The sequence below is a fragment of the Carettochelys insculpta genome, chromosome 1 (assembly GCF_033958435.1).
Source record: "Carettochelys insculpta isolate YL-2023 chromosome 1, ASM3395843v1, whole genome shotgun sequence".
In the NCBI taxonomy this organism is placed as follows: domain Eukaryota; kingdom Metazoa; phylum Chordata; order Testudines; family Carettochelyidae; genus Carettochelys; species Carettochelys insculpta.
The window spans coordinates 382,993,291-383,013,966 of NC_134137.1; the positions used below are offsets into that span (position 1 = coordinate 382,993,291).

The following is a 20,676-nucleotide window of genomic DNA, read 5'->3' on the forward strand; positions in this document are numbered from 1 at the left end:
CAGTTGTGCTAAAGCACACATTTCTAATATATATTTAATCTTGACTATAAATTATTTCAAGTGATTGAGAATCTAGCACATCCCTATGTAAGTTGTTCCCTTAGAGTTAAAATATGTACTTTATTTCTAGTCTGAATATGTTTAGCTTCAATTTATAGCCATGGAATCTTGTTCTGCTCTTATCTATTAAGTTAAAAAGCTCTCCATGAGCAGAAATCTTCTCCTACAGGTTCATGTCACCACTTAACTTTTTCTTGGATAAACGAAATAGACTGAGGTTCTCTAGTCTCTCACTGTAAAACAGCCTTGTATACCTTAGAAAATAACAAATTTATTAGGTCATGAGCTTTCATGGGTAAAGAACCCACTTATCCGCAAAAGCTTACTACCTAATAAATTAAGATGCTATAGGACTGCTTGTTATTTGTAAACCTACAGACTAACACAGCTACCCCTAAGAACATAAGAACGGCCATACTGGGTCAGACCAAAGGTCCATCCAGCCCACTATCCTGTCTGCCGACAGTGGCCAGTGCCAGGTGCCCCAGAGGAGGTGAACCGAAGACAATGATCAAGCGATTTGTCTCCTGCCATCTGTCTCCAGCCTTTGACTAAAGGCTAGGGGCACCATACTTTACCCTTGGCTAATAGCCATTTATGGACCTAACCTCCAAAAATTTATCAAGCTCTATTTTAAACTCTGTTAGAGTACTGGCCTTCACAGCCTCCTCTGGCAAGGAGTTCCACAGGTTGACTGTGCACTGTGTGAAGAAAAAATTTTCTTTTATTAGTTTTGAACCCCTATGAGACTACTGTAAAACAGAACAAAGACAGCAAAAATGTAGCACTTTAAAGAGAGAATTTAAAAAGATTAGTGAGAAATTTGTGAATTGGAATTCATATTCAAATTTGACACATTAACACGTGGTATGAACAGACATCAATTACCTCACATATTATGGTCTGAAGAAGTGGGTCTGTCCCACGAAAGCTCACCTAATAAACTATTTTGCTAGTCTTTAAAGTGCTACTTGACTGCTTTTTGTTTTGATAGCGTATAGACTAGCACGGCTTCCTCTCCGTTACTATTACAAGGACTGCTTCCCTTCCTTTGATGCTCATAATTATCTCAGGCAGGACACTTAATATCCCCCCTGCCCTCATCCCCCTCCTTCAGTCCTATTTCATTTGTCAGCTTTTATTGCAACTTTTTTTTGTCCTCCGTACTTATAAATGTGAGTCTGTATCAGAAATGAGATTAATCTGATGAAGTATGTCTGTCCCACGAAGCTCATCTCCAAATAAATGATTTCGTTAGTCTTTAAAGTGCTACATTTCTGAAGTTTTGTTTTGTTGGAGTACGGACTAACATGGCTACCTCTCTATTACTATTGTAAAACAGGTTTTTTTTCTTGGAATGTCATCCATGTGAAATCTAGTCAACTTAAACAAGGTGTTAAAAGTATTTTCAAACATTATCTCTCTCCCTCAATCCCACTGTCAATTTTTTGTTGTTCTGGAATTAAATTTTCCCATATTTTCAAAAAGTTTTGGAAAAAAATTAAACCATCTACACAAAAGAAAGACATGAGAAAAAAGAGAAAGATTTTTTTCTTGGGTCTGTTTTATACTCACCTTGTCAGCTTCAACAGTAGTCAGTTAAACACATTCAGAGAGAAGAGACTATTAAGTACAGGATATCCTTTAAGTAACTTTTAACAAATGAATTTGCAAACATCATGAAAGTTTGAAAAAATATCTACAACTCTGAAGGCTGCAATGACACTCAGAATTCCCACCAATCTGGGAGCTAGAAAAGGTTTATTCCTCATGTTATGTAAGATATTACCCACCCTTCGCTATAGAATTGCCATTAAAAACTGATGCAAATCAGAACTACATAGAGAGGGTCCCAAGGTACTGACTAGACTCAATTGCTACATTTGCTAACCTTGCAGGTGTTGTATGGTAGCCGAGTTTTCAGCAGACTGTACCAGCAGCCGATCAATATCCCGCAGCAGCTGTTCATTTTGAGCTATGAGGGCATCGTGGCTAGATCGCAATTCCTGCTCAGCCATCTGGAGGTGAGCAACATGCAGCTTTTGTTCTTCTACCTCCAGCTTATATTTCTGCCCCTGGGTTCTACACTCAGATTCCAGTTCAGCCTGGGTTCTTCCTGCCTGTTCCAGCTGCTCTGAGAGACACTGCACCTCCTCCTGTAAGCGATGAAAGGACAGCTTCCTCTCAGCCAATTCCAGCTCCATCTTCTCCACAAGGCTTCGAGACGCCTGTCTCTCTGCATCCAATGTTCTCTTTACGGAGCTCAGGTCAGCCTCCATCCTCTGACACTGGTCCAAGAGAGCCTGGAAGAAGAGGTGAGGAGGGACTCAACACAAAAGGGAAAACAAATTGATTCCTGCGTCAGATCCTAAAGCTGTGCCTACACGTAAGCACCCTTTCGAAAGGGCAAAAATTGAAGTTCAACTTTCGACAAAGCGGCCATCGAAAGAGAGCACCTGCCCCCATTTTTAAGATCAGCGTTCCAATCTGCTCTTTCGAAGTGCCGTCGAGGTCTTTCGAAAGAGCGTCCACACAGCTCCAAGCCTTCTTTCGAAAAAAGGGAGGCAGAAAACACCGCGGACAAGGTCCCATGGCCGACGAGCCCTTCCGGGGCCACAGCCAGCCTTCTCCTTTAAAGGGCCCCTCCCTCCACCCTCCCCTCTGCACGAGCAGAGTGCTGCCCAGCCTGTCCCAGCCCAGCAGAGCCCACTCGTGCCCACCATGGAGGCCCAGTGACAGCTCCTACAGGAGGACGCCCTCATCATGGACACCCTGCTGGCAGTGCTGTGCACCATTGCCGCAGCTGTACCCGAGCTCATCAGGTGGCTGTGCGGTCCCCCCGGGGCCACAGGGCTCCCCCCCAGGTGCCCCAACGCCTCTGGACCCACGCCAGCAGTGGAATCACGTGGTGCTAGGGGAGTGGGGTGAGGAAAGGTGGCTGTGGAACTTCCACATGTCGAGGCAGACCTTTGACGAGATCTGCCACTGGCTCACCCCAACGCTCTGACACTATGACACCTGCATGTGGCCAGCCTTCACCCGGGAGAAACAGGTCACGATTGCCACCTGGAAGCTGGCCACCCCGGACTCCTATCGCTCCGTGGGACAGCAGTTCGGGGTGGACAAGGCCACCATCGGGTCTGTACTTATGGAGGTAAGGTGCGGCCAGGTAGGCGGAGGGGCTGGGGCAAGGGGAATCCTCCCCTGAAAGGGGCCAGATGGGGCAGGGGCTGGACAGGAGGCGGCGGGGGCTGCACGGGCCAGATGCCAGACGGGAGGGGGGGCAGAATGGGCCCGAGGCGGAGGGCAATGGCCGCCACACCCACACTAGAACATGTCCCCCTTCCCCCTCTGCAGATCGTCAGGGCCATCAACGCGATGCTACTCCATAGGGTCGTCCGCCTGTGGGGTGTGGACAACACCATCACTGGCTTCCAGGACCTGGGCTTCCCGAACTGCATCGGCGCTTTGGATGGCACACACATCCCATCAGCACCCCACCACACAGCGCTGGCCAGTACATCATCAACTGAAAGGGCTACCATTCGGTGGTGCTGCAGGCTCTGGTGGATGCAAGGGGCCAGTTCGCAGACCTCTACGTGGGCTAGGCCAGCTGCACCCACGATGCCCGGGTCCTTCCAGAACTCCGGCCTCTGCCAGCGCATGGGGGGCGGCAGCTTCATCCCCCCGAGGGAAATCCCCATGGCGTAGGATGTCACCATGCCGCTCTGCATGGTCGCAGATGCGGCATAACCCCTACAGCCGTGGCTCACGAGGCCCTACATGGGACACCTTGACCCCACCCGGGAGGCATTCAATGAGTGCCTCAACCATCCCCGCAATGTGGTGGAGCAGGCCTTTGGGCGCCTAAAGGGGTGGTGGAGGTGCCTCCTCACACAGCTGGAGGTTGGGGTCCCCAACGTGCTCCAGGTGGTGGGCGCCTGTTGCATCCTCCACAACATTGTGGAGAAAAAGGGGGTTGTTACTCTTCAAGTAACAAGAAGGGTTTCTACAGGCATGTGAACAATAAACGGGTTATCAGAGAAGGTGTGGGGCCATTACTGGATGAGGGAGGTAACCTAGTGACAGATGATGCAGGAAAAGCTGAAGTACTCGATGCTTTTTTTGCCTCAGTCATCACAAAGTCAACTTCCCAATGATGGTCCTAGATAATGCAGTATGGGAAGGTGGAGGGCAGCCATCTGTGGGGAAGGAACAAGTTCTGAGCTATCTAGAAAAACTAGATGTGCACAAGTCCATGGGTCTGGATTTAATCCACCCCAGGGTACTGAGGGAATTGGCAGAGGTCATTGCTGAACCTTTGGCCATTATCCATGAAGACTCTTGGAGATTGGGGGAGATACCGGATGACTGGGAAAAGGCAAATGTAGTGCCCATCTTTAAAAAAGGAAAGAAGGACAATCCAGGGAACTATAGACCTGTCAAGCTTTACCTCAATCCCTGGGAAAATAATGGAGGAAATCCTCAAGGAATCCATTTTGAAGCACTTGAAAGAGGGGAAAGTGATCAAAAGTAGCCAACATGGATTCACCAGGGGCAAGTCTTGCCTCACCAATCTGATCAGCTTCTATGACGACGTAACAAGCTCTGTGGACATGAGGAAGTCAGTGGATGTGATATACCTTGACTTCAGAAAGGCTTTTGATACGGTCTCCCACAACATTCTTGTCCATAAGTTAAGGAAATATGGATTGGATCCTTGGACTATAAGATGGATAGAAAGCTGGCTTGATGGTCAGGTCCAACGGGTAGTGGTCAATGGCTCAATATCTGGATGGCGGTCAGTTTCAAGTGGAGTGCTGCAAGGCTCGGTTCTGGGGCCGGTGTTAGTCAACATCTTTATTAATGACCTGGATGAGAGACTGGGTTGCACCCTCAGCAAGTTTGCAGATGACACAAAACTAGGGGGAGAGGTAGATATGTTGGAGGGTAAAGAGAGAATCCAGAAGGACCTGGATAAATTGGAGGACTGGGACAAAAGAAATCTCATGTGGTTCAATAAGGAGAAGTGTAGAGTCCTGCACCTAGGGTGGAGGAACCCCAAACATTGTTACAGGCTGGGGACCGACTGGCTCAGCAGCAGTACGATGCAAAGGGACCTAGGGGTTATGGTGGATGAAAGGCTGCTTATGAGTAAAGAGTATGCCCTTGTAGCCAAGAAAGCTAATGGCATACTGGGGTGCATCAGGAGGAGCATTTCAAGCAGATCTAGGGAAGTAGCTATTCCTCTTTATACGGCACTGGGGAGGCCACATCTGGAATACTGTGTCCAGTTTTGGGCCCCCCAGTTTAAAAAGGATGTGGATTTGCTGGAGCAGGTTCAGCGAAGGGCAACAAAAATGATTAAGGGGCTGGAGCACAAGACCTATGAAGATAGGCTGAGAGATTTGGGCTTGTTCAGTTTACAGAAGAGAAGACTTAGAGGTGATTTTATAGCAGCCTTCAACTTCCTGAAGGGGAGCTCTAAAGAGGAGGGTGAGAAATTGTTCTCAGTGGTGTCAGATGGCAGAACAAGGAGTAATGGTCAGAAGCTGAAGAAGGAAAGGTGTGGATGAGATATTAGGAAAAAATTCTTTACCAGGAGGGTGGTGAAGCATTGGAATACGTTGCCTAGAGAGGTGGTGGATTCTCCATCCCTTGAGGTTTTTAAGTCCTGGCTGGACAAGGTCCTGGCTGGGATGACTCAGTAGGGGTTGATCCTGCTCGAAGCAGGGGGCTGGACTAGATGACCTCTTGAGGTCCCTTCCAGCCCTATGATTCTGTGCCTATGTCCCTGAGGGGAACCCTCCAGCTGGCGCTGTCTATTAGCAGCCGGGTACCGCCCCCATCCACCAGGCCCACCGGGACGGCCACTGCATTCGGGAGGCCCTCAGGCAGGCCTTTGCCGACGGCCACCTCTGACCTGCACGCATGCCCACATCCCACACCACATCCATCACCCACCATCCCTGCCATCCCCACCCCCACCCCCACATCTACCACCCACCAGCCACCGAGGAGCACAGCACAGAGTGGTGAATAATAAAGAAACGTTTATATAACTGGGTGTTTGTAAATATGTACAGGGGAAACCTAACTTGGAGGGGGAAAATCTAACTTGGAGGGAGATAGGGCGCTCATTCCAGAACAGGGGTGGTGGGCTGTGAACCCCATCATCCCCTGGGTCCCCTGGAGCCCCTGCCCCCCTCTCCTCCGTGTGCGGGGTCCCCAGCGAGGGCGGGAGGGTGCCAGTAGCACCAGCAAATATTGCCAGTGGGTGGGCCTGGTGTGGGCGGAGGGGGCAGGGCCAGCAGGGGGAGATGCCGGGGGCAGGCCAGGAGGCGGGCCACAGTGGCCGTGTGCTCCCACACAGAGTGGCCAATGCCTTCAAGGGTGTCCAGCAGTCTATCCCAGGCCGCCCTCCGCCGCTCCATGGCAACCCAGGCGAGCTGGAGGTGCTCCTCGGCCTGACACTGGGTGGCTGGGTCTTCCTCAGCCCAGTGGGGGGCCCTTCAGCCACGGCCCTGATGGCGCGCTGCCTGGGGTGGAGTCCGGACACCTCTGACAGCTGCAGTCGGGCTCTCAGGGACGAGAGATGGAGCGGGGCTCTCCTGGCCCACAGATGGTGTGGCTGTGTGGAGCAGAGGACAGCATGTCAGTAGTGTGCCCCAGACAGAGGGGACCCAGCTGTGGCCTACCCGTCTGAGCCCATCCCATGCCCCCCCACCTTCAAAAGGGAGCACTGATTGCCCCCCCTCCACCCCCCGGGACCGGGCCACCTAGCCTGGGTGTGATTCCAGGGGTCTCTCCCGCAGGTGGCCCTTCCCGGCCTGCAGTGCGCGGGACCTGGGCACCATCCGGCACCGACCAGCCGCCACCCCTGTGTGGCTTACAGCGCTGTCCGCTGGGGGTGGGTGCTGGGCATCGCTGGTGTGGCACCGCAGGGTGCCACATCCCATGTGGGGGCTGGCCTGTGTGCGGCCCAGGACCACCGGTTCTGTGTGTGGGCACCTAGCTGTTGCGTCGCCCCCACCCTGTGGAGTAGGTGTGTGCCCCTCCCTGGACGTACCCGAGGGTCCCTTGGCAACATCCAGAGATGTCCGGGCCTGGGTCGCCTGGATGGAGGAGCGGGAGGGGATCACTATGGTCAGCTCCCCCTCCTCACTTGACCAGTCTGTAGTCCCCTCGCCCTCCTGGGGCCCTGATTCGGGCTGTTCCTCCTCCTCCTCCGGCTGCAGCTCCTCCCTGGGGATGTCCAGGAAAGTCATGGGGGGTGGACTCCCTGGGGCCCGAGGATGTCCCGTAGCTCCCTGTAGAAGGGGCATGTCGCTGGTCCCGCCCCAGAGCATCCAGCCTGGTCCCTGGTCAGGGCATATCCCTGGTGCAGCTCTTTTACTTTGGAGCGTACCTGCTCTGAGGTACACGCCAGGTGGCCCCTGGTGTGGAGGCCCATTGCCAGGTGGTTGAAGGCTGCAGCATTGCGCCACTTCATGCTCATGCAGCGCAGCACCTCCTCGTCCTGCCAGAGGCCGAGGAGGTCCTGCAGCTTCCGCTCTGTCCACAAGGGGGGCCCTTTTTTTTTCCTCCCCCGGGAGCCTTGTGGAGGCTCGGAGGGGGGGCAGTGGGGCAAGTAGCCAGCCCCCCTGCGAGCCATGAGGGTGCTGGAGCGTCAGGCTCGAGTGTGTGTGCAGGCTGCTACTAGCATGCTCTCAGCTTCCTGCCACAGGTTTCCTGCGTGCGTGCGGCTTTAAGGAGTCCGAACACAGGGACCATAGAGCCCCACGCTCCAGCTGATCAGCGCCATGGTGGACCTGTATTTCGAAAGAGTGGACTGTGGAGCATACTCTTTCGATTTATTATTTTGAAAGGGAGCGATCTTCCTGATACGGGATCGGGGTTCGGATTTCGAAGCCTGCTCCCCGTTCTTTCGATTTTTCTTTTGAAAGACGGGTTTATACGTGTGGATGCTCCTCCTGCTCTTTCGAAAAAGGGCCATTTATTTTGAAGTTTTTTTGCACGTGTAGACAGAGCTTAAGGCGCTGGGCAAAAAAGTGGACCATAGTAAGTACACAAATAAAATAAGGGGTAATTTCAACTAGCTTACAAGAAGCAAGACGAAAGAAACAACACATGATGGGGAATTCTAAACCTCTGCAGGAAGAAATATTGTCTTGTGACTCCTAAGGGATCATCAATACTCTGCTGAGAGACATCAGAACCCTAAACTGAAGAAAAAAAGAAACTGTACGCTGGAATTAATATCCAACACATTCTCCTTCCAGGACACTCCAGCATAAAGAACATATAACCTCTGCTTAAAAAGAAAGGTTAGATAATTGCTTATGATAATTGCCATTCAATCACATCTGGAAATGGCACACAGCTAAATAGTGACAAGTGTTTATAGTTGTTATATATAAATGCTAGAAGTCTAAATAATAAAATGGCTGAAATAGAGTACCTTGTACTAAATGAGGATATTGATATAACAGGCATCACAGAAACTTGGTGGAATGAGAATAATGAATGGAAAACAGTCATACCAGGGTACAAAACATATCAGAAGGAGAGAACAGATTGTGCTGGTGGAGGAGTGGCACTATATGTGAAAGAAATCAATTAAAAATAGTAGATGAACCAAATGGTACCACGGAATCTCTACGGATATTAAGGTCATACTCTAATAAAAATAGCAGCAGTGATATCTGACGACATGACCAGGATAGTGATTGTGAAGTGCTAAGGGTGACAAGGGAGGCTATAAAAATAAAAGCTCAATAATAATGAAGTATTTCAGCTATTCTCATGCTGACTGAGTACACATCTCATAAGGATGGGATGAAGAGATAAAGTTTATTTATACCTTAAAGGACTGCTTCCTGGAGCAGCAAGTGCTGGAACCCACTAGGTAAGAGGCAATTCTTGATTTGGTCCTAAGTGGAGCACAGGATCTGGTCTAGAAGGTGACTATTACTGGTCTGCTTGGAAATAAGTGACCATAATATAATTAAATTTAAACATCCATGTGGTGGGAAAAAACACCACAGCAGCCCAGTACTGTGGCATTTAATTTCAGGAAGGGGAACTACGCAAAAAAAAAATGAGACTAGTTAAACAGAAATTAAAAAGCACAGTGCCAAAAGTAATATCCTCGCAAGCTGCATGGAAACTTTTCAAAGACACCATACTAGAGGCTGTCCGTAAATATACCCCAAATTGAAAAATACATTAAAAGAACCAAAAAAGTGCCACTACGGCTTCACAGACAAGTAAAAGAAGCAGTGAGAGATGAAAAGGCATTGCTTAAAAAGTGCAAGTTAAATCCTAATGCAGACAATAGAAAGGATCATAAATTCTTGCAAATGAAGTGTAAAAATATAATTAGGAGGGCCAAAAAGGAATCTGAAAAGTAGCCAAAAATTCAAAGAGTAACAGCAAAAAAAAAAAAAAATGTTTTTTTAAAAATACCTCAGAAGCAGGTAGCCTGCTAAACAATCATTGGGGCCACTGGATGACTGAGATTCTAAAGGAGCACTCAGGGATGATAACTTCATTGCAGAGAAACTAAATGAATTCTTTGCATTCGTCTCCATGGCTGAGTATGTTAAGGAGATTCCCAAACCTGAGCCATTCTTTTTAGGCAACAAATCTGAGGAATTGCCCCAGACTAAGGTGTCATGAGAGCTAGTTTTGGAACAGATAAACTAAACCGGTCACCAGGACCAAGTGGCATTCACCCAAGAGTTCTGAAAAGAGTCCTGCATGACAGGACTACTAACTGTGATTTGTAATCTGTTCTTCAAATAAGCTTCTGTACCAAATGACTATAAGAACATAAGAATGGCCATACTGGGTCAGACCAAAGATTTATCCAGCCCAGTATCCTCTCTGTTGACTTTGGCCAATATCAGGTGCCCCAGAGGGAGTGGACTGAACAGGAAACGATCAAGCAATCTCTCTCCTGCCATCCATCTCCAGCTTCTGACAGACAGAGGGCAGGGACACCATTCTTTACCCATCCTGGTTAATAGCTATTAATGGACCTAACCTCCAGGAATCTATCTAGCTCTTTTTTAAACCTGTTATAGCCCTAGCCTTCACAGCTGCCTCTGGCAAGGATTTCCACAGGTTGACTGTGTGTTGTTCGAAGAACTTCCTTTTATTTGTTTTAAAGCTGCAGCCCATTAATTTCATTTGGTGTCCTCTAGTTCTGATATTATGGGAACAAGTGAATAATTTTTCCTTGTTCACCTTCTCCAGTAAAGAAAAGAATAGTCAGACACCCAGATAAACATAATTTGATGGGGAAGAGTCAGCATGGGTTTTGTAAAGGAAAATAATGCCTCACCAATTTACTAGAGTTCTTTGAGGCCGTCAACAAGCACGTGGATAAGAGGGATCCAAAGAATATAGTATATTTGGATTTCCAGAAAACCTTTGACAAGGTTCTCACCAAAGGCTCTTATGTAAAATAAGCTGTCATAGTATAAGAGGGACAGTCCTCTCACAGAGGAATCAATGGTCAGTTTTCAGAATGGAGAGGGGTAACTAGTGGTATTCCGCAACGGACTGTTCAGAGACCAATCCTATTCAACATATTCATAAATGGGGAGAACAGAGTAAAGAGAGAGTTGGCAAAATTTGCAGATCATAGTAAACTGCTCAAGGTAGTTAATTCCAAAGCAGACTATGAAGAGCTTCAAAAAGATCTCACAAAACTAGATGACTGGGCAAGAAAATGGAAGATGAATTCTGAGGTTGATAAATGCAAAGTAATGCCTATTGGAAAACAAATCTCAAATACAGAATGTCGGGGACTAAATTAGTTATTACCACTCAGAAGAGAGACCCTGGAGTCCTTGTGGATAGTTCTCTGACAACATCGACTCAATGTGCAGCAGCAGTCACAAAAGCAAATAGAATATTAGGAATCATTTAAAAAGGGATAGAGCAGTGGTTCCCAAACTTTTCACTCGTACGGACCCTCAATTACCGCCCCCAAATTGTTCATGGACCCCCAATCACCCACCCAAAACCATTTCTGGATGCCCATCAAAGCCAATTCTAGCCTCTATGTACACTTAATTCAATGAAAAAGGAGACCACAACATAGGTTTTTGGACAGCAATTAACAACATTATTGGAAAATATTTAATTTTAAAATAATAATTGATTGCAATTTATTTAAAAAACTTATTTTCTATGATCATTTTATTTACCTTTCATTTTTTGCACAAACCCCCTGCAATACCCTCGTGGACCCCATATTGGGAACCACTGGGATATAAAATAAAGCTGAGAATATCTTTTTGTCTCTATATAAATCTGTAGTATGCCCACACCATGAACACTGCATACAGGTGCCGCCACTTCATTCCAAAAAAAGATACCTTGTTGCTGGAAAAAATTCAGACGGGGAAAAATAAGTTTAGTGGTTTGGAATGACTGCCATATGGGGAGAGGTTATAAAACTGGGACTTCTAATCTTAGAAAAAGTGAAATTAAGAGGAGATGGGGGGAATATGACAGAGGTCTATAAAACAGTGATTGGTGTGGAGAAAGTGAATAAGGACAAGTAATTTATTTGTTCCCATAATACAAGAACTAGGGGTTCACCAAATGAAATTAATAGGTAGCAGGCTGAAAACAAAACAAAAGGAAGAATTTCTTCACATAATATACAGTCAACCTGTGGAACTCCTTACCAGAGAATGTTGTGAAGATCAGGACTTTAAAAGCGTTCAGAGGAGAACTAGATAAATTCATGGAGAATAGGTGCATCAATGGCTATTAGCCAGGATGGGTAGGAATGGTGTCCCCAGCCTGTTAGTTAGAAGTTGGAAATGGGTGACAAGGGAGGGGTCACTCGATAATTACCTGTTCTGTTCATTCCCTGTGGGACATCTGGCTTTGGCCTCTGTCAGATGAGAGGGTACTGAGCTAGATGGACCTTTGGTCTAACCCAGTATAGCTGTTCTTACATTTGCTAACAACTGTTATTCTCTGAATAAGTGCAACTAATTCTCAGCTCCAGCAAAAAGCCAGGTAGAAATGCCTCAAAAATCAAAGTCCTAAAGCATTTGTGGAAGCAGGAGTGATTCTTGCTTGCCTCAGCTTCCAAGCACAAGATTAACATGACTAGGATTGAGATTACATTTGTGTTGTAAATGCTAGTTCCTTTGGAGTGAGATGTAGACATTACATAGGTGCAAGGTGTCAATGACCAGTGGAGCTCGCCGCAGCTACATGGGGGTCCTTTTGAAATTGCCTTATTCCGATCAGTGACTTCAGTGAATAAGAGGGAGGGGACTGAACTGATGGAAGCAAACAAATCACTTTCTCTGTGAGGTTTCCCTTGCCTGAAATATGATTATCCTACCAGGGCTTCAGGAAAAAAATGGGAAAGTAAAAATTAATTTCTAATTTAAAGACTATGCAAAAATAATTCTTTAAGACCCCTTTAACAGAGCAGCATAACCAAGCTTTTCTTTTTGGGTTATTTTAAATTTTGTCTCCTGAACCTGCTGTTCTCAATAGGGTGTTCATGAGCCTTTTCAAGAAGCCACAGGCCTCCACGCTCAAATTCAGAGGCTGAATTTTATGCAAATATTATGCAAATTGTTAATATTTTTCTGATTTGTCAACCTTGATTATTATTATTTTTGGTTCTCTGTGCCTTAAATATTGAGTATACTCTGGTATGGCTATGATGTGAAGAAGTGGGTCTGGTCCCACGAAACTCATCACCTAATGAATTATTTTGTTAGTCTTGAAAGTGCTACTGGACTGCTTTTTTGTTTTGAGAGTATATAGATTAGCACGGCTACCTCTCTATTACTACTCACTATGTAGGAGACAACGTTTGAGATAAGGATACTTTTGCCCAGAACAAGGCACTTTTGAGGTTTCAACAAAACATAAAAAATGAGTCAGCCACACCTGAGATAACAGCTCAATAACTCAAGTACAGAGCTGCACCACCAATTCTGATTAGAAATGACTGCTCACAAAGGCACTAAGGATAACCACACCCCCAATGCAGTGCAAAAACCAAAAATCACTTTCTCTGGGAGCTGCCTCTTTGAATGTCTGAGCTCAAGGAATTCTCAGCTTCTTTCACGCCAGGCACTTGGTCTCTGTAGTCTAGCTGCTAGGCTGTTGTTGAGACAATTGCACATATTAACAGTAATGGAACATAAGAGAATAGAGCATGGCTGCAGTATGTTGAGAGCATGAAGAGATACCTTGTTCTGTTCTTCTGCACCCTGTAACTCTTGCTGCAGTAGTTCCACCATCTGAGCTCGTCCTGACAGAGCCACTTCCTGTTCCTCCAACTTTCTCTGCAGTGTCCTAAGGTTCTACATGACACAAAATAAGAGTTTTACATCATCTACATCAGAAGCTGAGAAGACAGTAGCAACCCAAAGTACAGGAGGACTAGTTACGACTAGTCCCATCCCATCCATCCCCAAAATCTATGTATATTATCTGACTCCCATTACTTTAGTATCTGAAAACTCATCTTTGCAGTGTATTTCTCTTGCCAACACCACCACAAGGCAGGGAAATATATTCTTCCCATTTCTAGAGACCCAGAACAGAAGCACAGAGACACTAGTGATTTATAGCATAGTCACACAAAGTCAATGGCAGAGCAGGGCCCTGAACCCATGTTTCCCAACTTTCAGGATAGTATCCTGATCACCAAACCATCCTTCCTATTAACTCGCACCAAGTTCCTCTGTTTGACTACATGTATTCCTGGGTGCCAACTCCCACTGAACTCATGCAGTTTTCCCTTCTGATCTTCTGTGAAAAGGAGACTCACAGACCTTGGGAGGCAGGCCTGTCCTCACCTACAGACAGCCTGCCAACCTTAAACAAATTCTCACCAGCAACTATAGATCACAACACAGTAACTTTAAACCTGGAACCAATCCCTGCAACAAACCCCTCTGCCAACTCTGCTCACATGTCTACACCAGTGATATCATCACAGGACCTAACATCAACCATACCATCAGGGGCTCCTTTACCTGCATATATACTAATACAATATATGCCATCCTGTGTCAGCAATGGCCCACTACAATTTACATTGTCCAGTTTGACCAATCTCTACGTAAAAGAATAAATGGACACAAATCAGACATCAGGAACGGTCATGTACAGAAACCTGTGGGGGAGCACTTCAATCTCCCTGGACACTCAGTAATAGATTTAAAAGTGGCAGTCCTAAAACAAAGAAATTTCAAAAATCAAATGGAGAGAAAAATCGCTGAGCTGCAATTTATTTGCAAATTAGTCTCCATCAACCAAGGATTAAACAGAGACTGAGAGTGGCTGGCCCCTTACAAAAGCAGCTTCTCTGCCCTGAGTGTTAATATCTCTGACAATGGGTTATATCCCCCTGTCTGACCTGACAGGTTTTTTCCTCTTTTGATACATACTACTGATAATGGGCCACTTCCACCTTGCTGAATAGTCCTTGTCAGCTCTGGCCCTCCCTTTCATGGGACCCCACTCTTTAAATACCCCCCCGGAAAACCCCACCCCCCCATGCATCTGATGAAGTGGGTCTTTGCTCATGAAAGCTTATGCTCGAAAATACTGATACTTGTCAGAAGCAGGAGACTAACAAACCCATCAAATGTTCCTGTTGTGGATCAGTTTCCAGATCAGATTGGACCACTACCTGTTGTAATTCAGCTTGATGCTGGTGAACCTGCTCTTCTAGGAGAGCATCCTTCTCACGAATCACCTCCTCCAGGGAACTCTGCTGTAAGTCATAGTACACAATTAACCAAGTGACATTTCTCATGCTGAGAATTAAGACAGAAATTCCAAGGAGAATGCAATTGACTAAGACCCATTCTGGGGATATCAGGCACACGGACCATCAAGTGTTTTTCATTCTACTTTCTGAGGAGCACATTATGTGTAAGACTAGATACGAACCAGAAGCCAAAACGGCCTTAGTACTGCAAGCTTCTGTAACAGGCATGACAACAACTTAAGAGACGATTTATTTCACGTACAGCTATATATCTGATAGCATTTCAGACACTGAAAATGCAAAAAGTGAATTTTATGTATTCCCTTTGTCTGAAAGGCTACAGTTTCCATCGATGACATCATTGAATTTTGAGATGGACACGCAAAATGTTGCCACCACTGTGATAGGTTTGCACCAAATCTTGTGAAGTGAGCCAAGTGAGGTGTCTGTTGAAAGCTTATGATTTGCTGATTCTGTTTATACTGCTCATGTGCATGTATCTTTTTTGTATCTGAAGTTAAAAATATTGACTATGTACCTATATTTCAAATGTTTGCTTCTGTGAGACCTCAACAGAAGGCTTGGCAACTTATTGTGAAAGGAATAGCAGTCCTGCAGCACCTTAAAGACTAACAATTTTATTTATTAGGTAAGGAGCTTCGCTGGGTAAGACCCATTTCAGTAAGGTGCTACTGTTTGTTTTTTGTGAAGCTACAGAATAACCTGGGTACCCCTCTGAAACTACTGTGAAAAGGGTTACTAGTCAACTGAATCAGTACTTAAGGGGTACATTAGTCTGTATGGTACTTAAGGGTATGTTAGTCTGTACAGTCACAAAAACAACAAGCAGCCCTGTAGCACTTTAAAGACTAATAATTTATGTATTAGGTAAAGAGCCTTCATGGGTAAGACCCACATAAGCAGATTATGTTCATTCTATCCAGAATCTGATGAAGTCAGTCTTACCCACAAAAGCTCATTACCTAATAAACTGTTTGTCTTTAAAGTGCTACGAGACTGCCTGTTTTGTTTTGTTTTGTTTGTTTTTGGGAATCAGTACCTGACTGACAAAGGACCATAATGCATGCCAATCCACATCTGATAGGCCAGGGTCCACAACCCCCAGCAAGCAAGCCTTGGCACACAAGGTGGGAGCTCAGCCCTACTCATCCTCGCCCACGCAAACAGCCTGAGGCTGGGAGGAGCCCTGCCATGGAGCCCCCGCCAAAGCACAGCGCTGGGGATGAAGGCCCTACCACATGGTCCCTCCACTGAACAAGGCCACAGCCTCCAACCAGACACTCTGCCACAGCGAGGGTCTAGGACCAGAAGCCCCACCAGAGCCCCCACCGCAGTGCAGGGCTGGGGCCACACCCAAGCCTCTGCCACAGCACAGGGCTGGTGCCCCCACCAGAGTCTACACTGCAGCACAGAGCTAGGGTCATCCACAGTCCCTATGAGAGCACCTGCTGCAGCAAGGGGCTGGGGCTGGAATCCCTGCTCACCAGAGCCTTGGGGCATCCTCAGGAGCACCGTGCTGGAGCCCCATGGCAACTCTGGAGCCTGGAGTCCCACAGGAGTGAGAGACAGGAGATGCCGAGGGTAGAAGCCCTGAACCTCTTCCGGTCCAGCAAATTGTGTCATTTGGGACCTCTCCACCTGAGGCCCTACCTCTTCTAGGGGGCCCAGAGCTGGCTCCCCACAGGGCTTGGCAAAGTCATTAGTCCTGCTTAGCTGTGGGAGATTCTGATGTAGGGCTCCCTCTCTCACTGCTGCTAAAGTAGTTTCAATTGTAACAGTATTTAAATTGTCACTGGAGCAGGGATATACTGGGTTTCCCATCTCTGTGCATGCCCTAACCACTGGGCTAATAAGTCACTCTTTTCAATCCATTGTCTATTTATCCAAAATGAACAACTTCAACAGCAGAACTGTGGAGCTTCACATCACAATATGCCCCAGCCAGTGCTGTTTTTCTTGGTGGTCACTTGATAAACAATAGTGCATCCTCATGTCACCCTCCTATTTGTGAGTCTGTTGATGGCTGATCAGCCCAATTCCAGAACTGCAGATCTTATCACAGAAAGGGTAGGGGTTGGCAGCTGTTGGGAGGAGAGTGGGGCAGTTTTTGACACTCTTTTCTTCTTCTCTGTCTCTCCTCGGCTGCACTGCGGTGGAACCTCTCAAATTGCCCCACTCCCTCACAGATTACCATTCTCCACTAGGGATGGTCTTGGGCAAGGTTCTCCCAAGTGTTGATGCCAATGCTGCATCTTTTCATGTGTATCTTCAGTATGCCCTTATATCGCTTCTTCTGGCCCCCAACGCTCCTATGTCCTTCTCCCAGTTTGGAAAAGAGAGACTGTTTTGGGAGACGCTGATCAGACATCCAAACCATGTGACTAGTCCAACAAGTTTGTTGATGAATGATAATGGCTTCACAATATTGGTCATATTAGACCTTCCAAGATGCTAGTATTCGTGCGTCTATCCACTGAAGAGATATTTAGGATTCTCCTGAGGCAGTGCTGATGGTACTGTTAAGTGCATTCAAATAACGCTTGCATGTTGTCCAGGTTTCACATGCACGCAATAGCGTTGGAACAACCACTGCATGGTACACAAGGAGCTTTGTCTTGGGATAGATGTTCCTCTTTTTAAAGACATTTTGTCTCAGGTGGGCGAAAGCAGAGCTTGCACAGCTCACACGATGCTGGATTTCTGCATCAATGTCAACTTTAGCAGAAACATGACTTCCAAGGTATGGGAAATGCTTCACGCTTTCCAGCAGTTCTCCACTGACTTCAATAGAAAGTGCAAGAGATTGTCCCATCAGAGGAGATTGGTGGAGCACCATGGCCTTTTTGATGTTCAGTGTGAGGCCAAAATTCTCGTGCTTCAGTGAAGGCATTTAAGATGGTCTGACGGGCTGTGAGAGAAAGACCAGTAACCGTATTGTCATCCAGGTACTGGAGCTCTGAGCCTCCTGAGACTGCCTATAGAATGAATGGGAAGCTCTTCTACCTTCACACCACCTGGAAGCTTGTCATCAATAAGGTGAAGGGTCATGGTGGTGAAGAACAGTGATGGGGCAATGACACAGCCTTGCTTGACTCTTGTTTTGACCTCAAAGGGGTCGCTTTGGGATCCACTGCTGCTCAGTACTGTGGCAGTCATGTTGTCGTGAAGCAGACTTAAGATGCTAATGAATTTTCTGGGGGAAGCCGATCTTTGAGAAGATGGCCCAATGGACAGTAAGATTGACTGAGTCGAATGCGTTGGTCAGGTCAATGAAACTCAGATACAAGGCTTGGTTTTGTTCACATTTTTCTTGCAGTTGCTGGGCCCTGAAGATCCTTTCTGCTGTTCCTTGGAATGGTCGGAAGCCACACTGGGATTCTGGGAGTATTTCTTCCAAAAGTGGCAAGAGTCAGTTTGTGAGGACTCGAGCTAAGATTTCTCCCCGCCGCTGCCAGAAGAGAGATGCCACGATAGTTTCCACAGTCCAGCTTGTCACGTTCCTGAAAACCTCACCCTTTACGAGGCACAAGGAGACAGGACCACACTGGTAGGCATGCCACTGATGGGTTTATTTATTTATTAATTATGCTGTTGTAAGTAGGACTATGTCTACATGGCAGTCACTATTTCAGGATAAAAAGTTATCCTGAAATAGCTGCCCATGTCTATACAACACGCCTGTTGCCTTGAAACACTTTTCGAGATAACAGGTGCACTATTCTGGCATCCCTGTAAACCCATCTCATGAGGAATACAGGGATGCTGTCACGTGAGTAGATTTCTATATTGGATATGGAAGCCATTTTATTGGCCCAGTGTATCTATGGGCCCCAAATATTGTGCTTGGGTGGCCGTGTGAGGTGTCTAATGAAAACTGGGATGCCCTGAATCTGTGTATGCTACTTATACGTCCATACCACGTTTGTAGGTAGATTTATGGGTTTGAGCTCTGTAGTTTTATTAGCAATGCTTTAGTGATAAGATTCACAATAGGTGAGAACTCAGTCCCCACCAGCATAATGGCCCTAAAGGCTCAGACATCAAATCCACATCTCAGAAATAAAAAAGCAGTCAAGTATCACTTTAAAGACTAACAAAATAGTTTATTAGGTGAGCTTTCGTGGGCCACATCCACTCCTTCAGACCATAACCATACCAGAACCAGAATACTGAGTCTGTTCTGGTATGCCTATGGTCTGAAGAGATTGGTCTGTCCCATGAAAGCTCACCTCAAATTATTTTGTTAGTCTTTAAAGTGATACTTGACTGCTTTTTTTGTTTTGATAGTACATAGACTAGGCACAGCTTTCTCTTTGTTACATCTCAGAAATGTGGGGCTTGTCAATGGAATGCAGCCCACTGGTCACGTGACCTGGGCTGAGCAAAGGAATCAAAATCAGATGCCCAGACATCCACTCCACCTCCCGTGTAAATTACTCAGGCGTGCTAGCAAAACCAGCAACCAATGGCATTTTGCCACAGTGGCACACCTGGGTCAGATGACATTGACCCTCGGGTGGCTGATGGGAAGAAGGAGAAAGGACTTTTCCCTCCACAGGAGAAAACCATAAGAGAGGCCTAAGCAGTGCCCATCTTGGGCAAAGTCTTGTGTCTTTTATCCCTGTTCCTGTTCCAAGGATCAATATTCCAGCATGCTGACCCCAGCTGGCCGGCTCTACAATTCTCCCTTAATTAAAACTCTGTAACCTGGAATCTTACCACTTATGTGGTGGACTTTCAGAGACTTTTAAGAATCAGCATAGGACAACACTGGCCTGGATTAATAACTGTAATTGATGTAAGTGAAATATTGCTTTAACAATTTTTCTCTCTAACCCTGTTCTTTTTTTTTTAAATAAACCTTTAGATTTTAGAGTCTAAAGAATCTGGCTTTTCCATGGTAATTCGGGTAAGATCCAAGTGTTTATTGACTGGGGACTGTGGCTGGAGCCTTTGGCGCCCAGGAGAATCTATGTGGAGTTGGTGAAATAGATTTTTAAAATACCACTCACCTGAGTTGGGGGGTTGTTGGTCTGGGCTGGTGTAGCAGCTGGGAAGTCTGTGGGTTTGCTTGTGTGGCTTCTGGCTGGCCAGTGGGGCTGACAGAGGTACTTTTGTGGCTGATTGGATTTGCCTTTGTGAGAAAGAAATCCCAGCCTGGGGCCGTTAGAGGCGTGGTTTTAAGCAAAGATACCCTGGATTGATTTCTATAGCTGTGCCCAGAAACCCTGTCACATTACAGATGCCTCAAAATAGGGCTTTATTTCAGCATGTGGTGCTGTTTAGACCTATTTTGAAATCTACTTGAAATAAGCTAAGCAATTTGCGTAGCACAAATGGCATAGTTTATTTCAAGGTTAGGCTGTTTTGTAGCCATTGCCTTAGTGACTTTAAAAAGTATCACAGACACTGGGACCATACATAGAGGTCAGAAGGTCAAATTTTGGCATTCTGCTTCAGAAAGGCTGATGGCCTAAAAAGGACATGGACTGGTGGTGAATTGCTCATATGACAAGCTCCATTTTGAGAGATACCCTCACACAGAAAGAACAATGGAATTCCCTCCACATGGGCAAGATTATAAAAAGGTCGTAGGGGGTTCCTCCATCTGTGGCTACGTCTACACTAGCCAAAAACTTCGAAATAGCCATGCAAATGGCCATTTCGAAGTTTACTAATGAAGCGCTGAAATACATATTCAGCGCTTCATTAGCATGCGGGCGGCCGCGGCACTTCAAAATTGACATGGCTCGCCACCACGCAGCTCTTCCAGAAGGGGCTCCTTTTCGAAAGGACCCCAGCTACTTCAAAGTCTCCTT

At 46.5% G+C, this 20,676-nt stretch overlaps 1 protein-coding gene across 8 annotated transcripts in view; it reads right to left on the minus strand.

Moving 5' to 3' along the window:
- The window catches only part of GOLGB1 (golgin B1), a 164,583-nt gene that overhangs the window by 112,333 nt on the left and 31,574 nt on the right, over positions 1-20,676 (minus strand). For 7 of the 8 annotated variants that reach the window (XM_074976958.1, XM_074976942.1, XM_074976933.1 and 4 more), the window contains 3 exons: positions 14,756-14,839; positions 13,305-13,418; positions 1,952-2,363 (listed from right to left, as the gene is read on the minus strand). In XM_074976958.1, coding sequence (XP_074833059.1) covers positions 1,952-2,363; positions 13,305-13,418; positions 14,756-14,839 — 610 coding nt within the window. The remainder of the gene's footprint in view (positions 1-1,951; positions 2,364-13,304; positions 13,419-14,755; positions 14,840-20,676) is intronic. The other variant, XM_074976917.1, reaches the window with a different exon arrangement.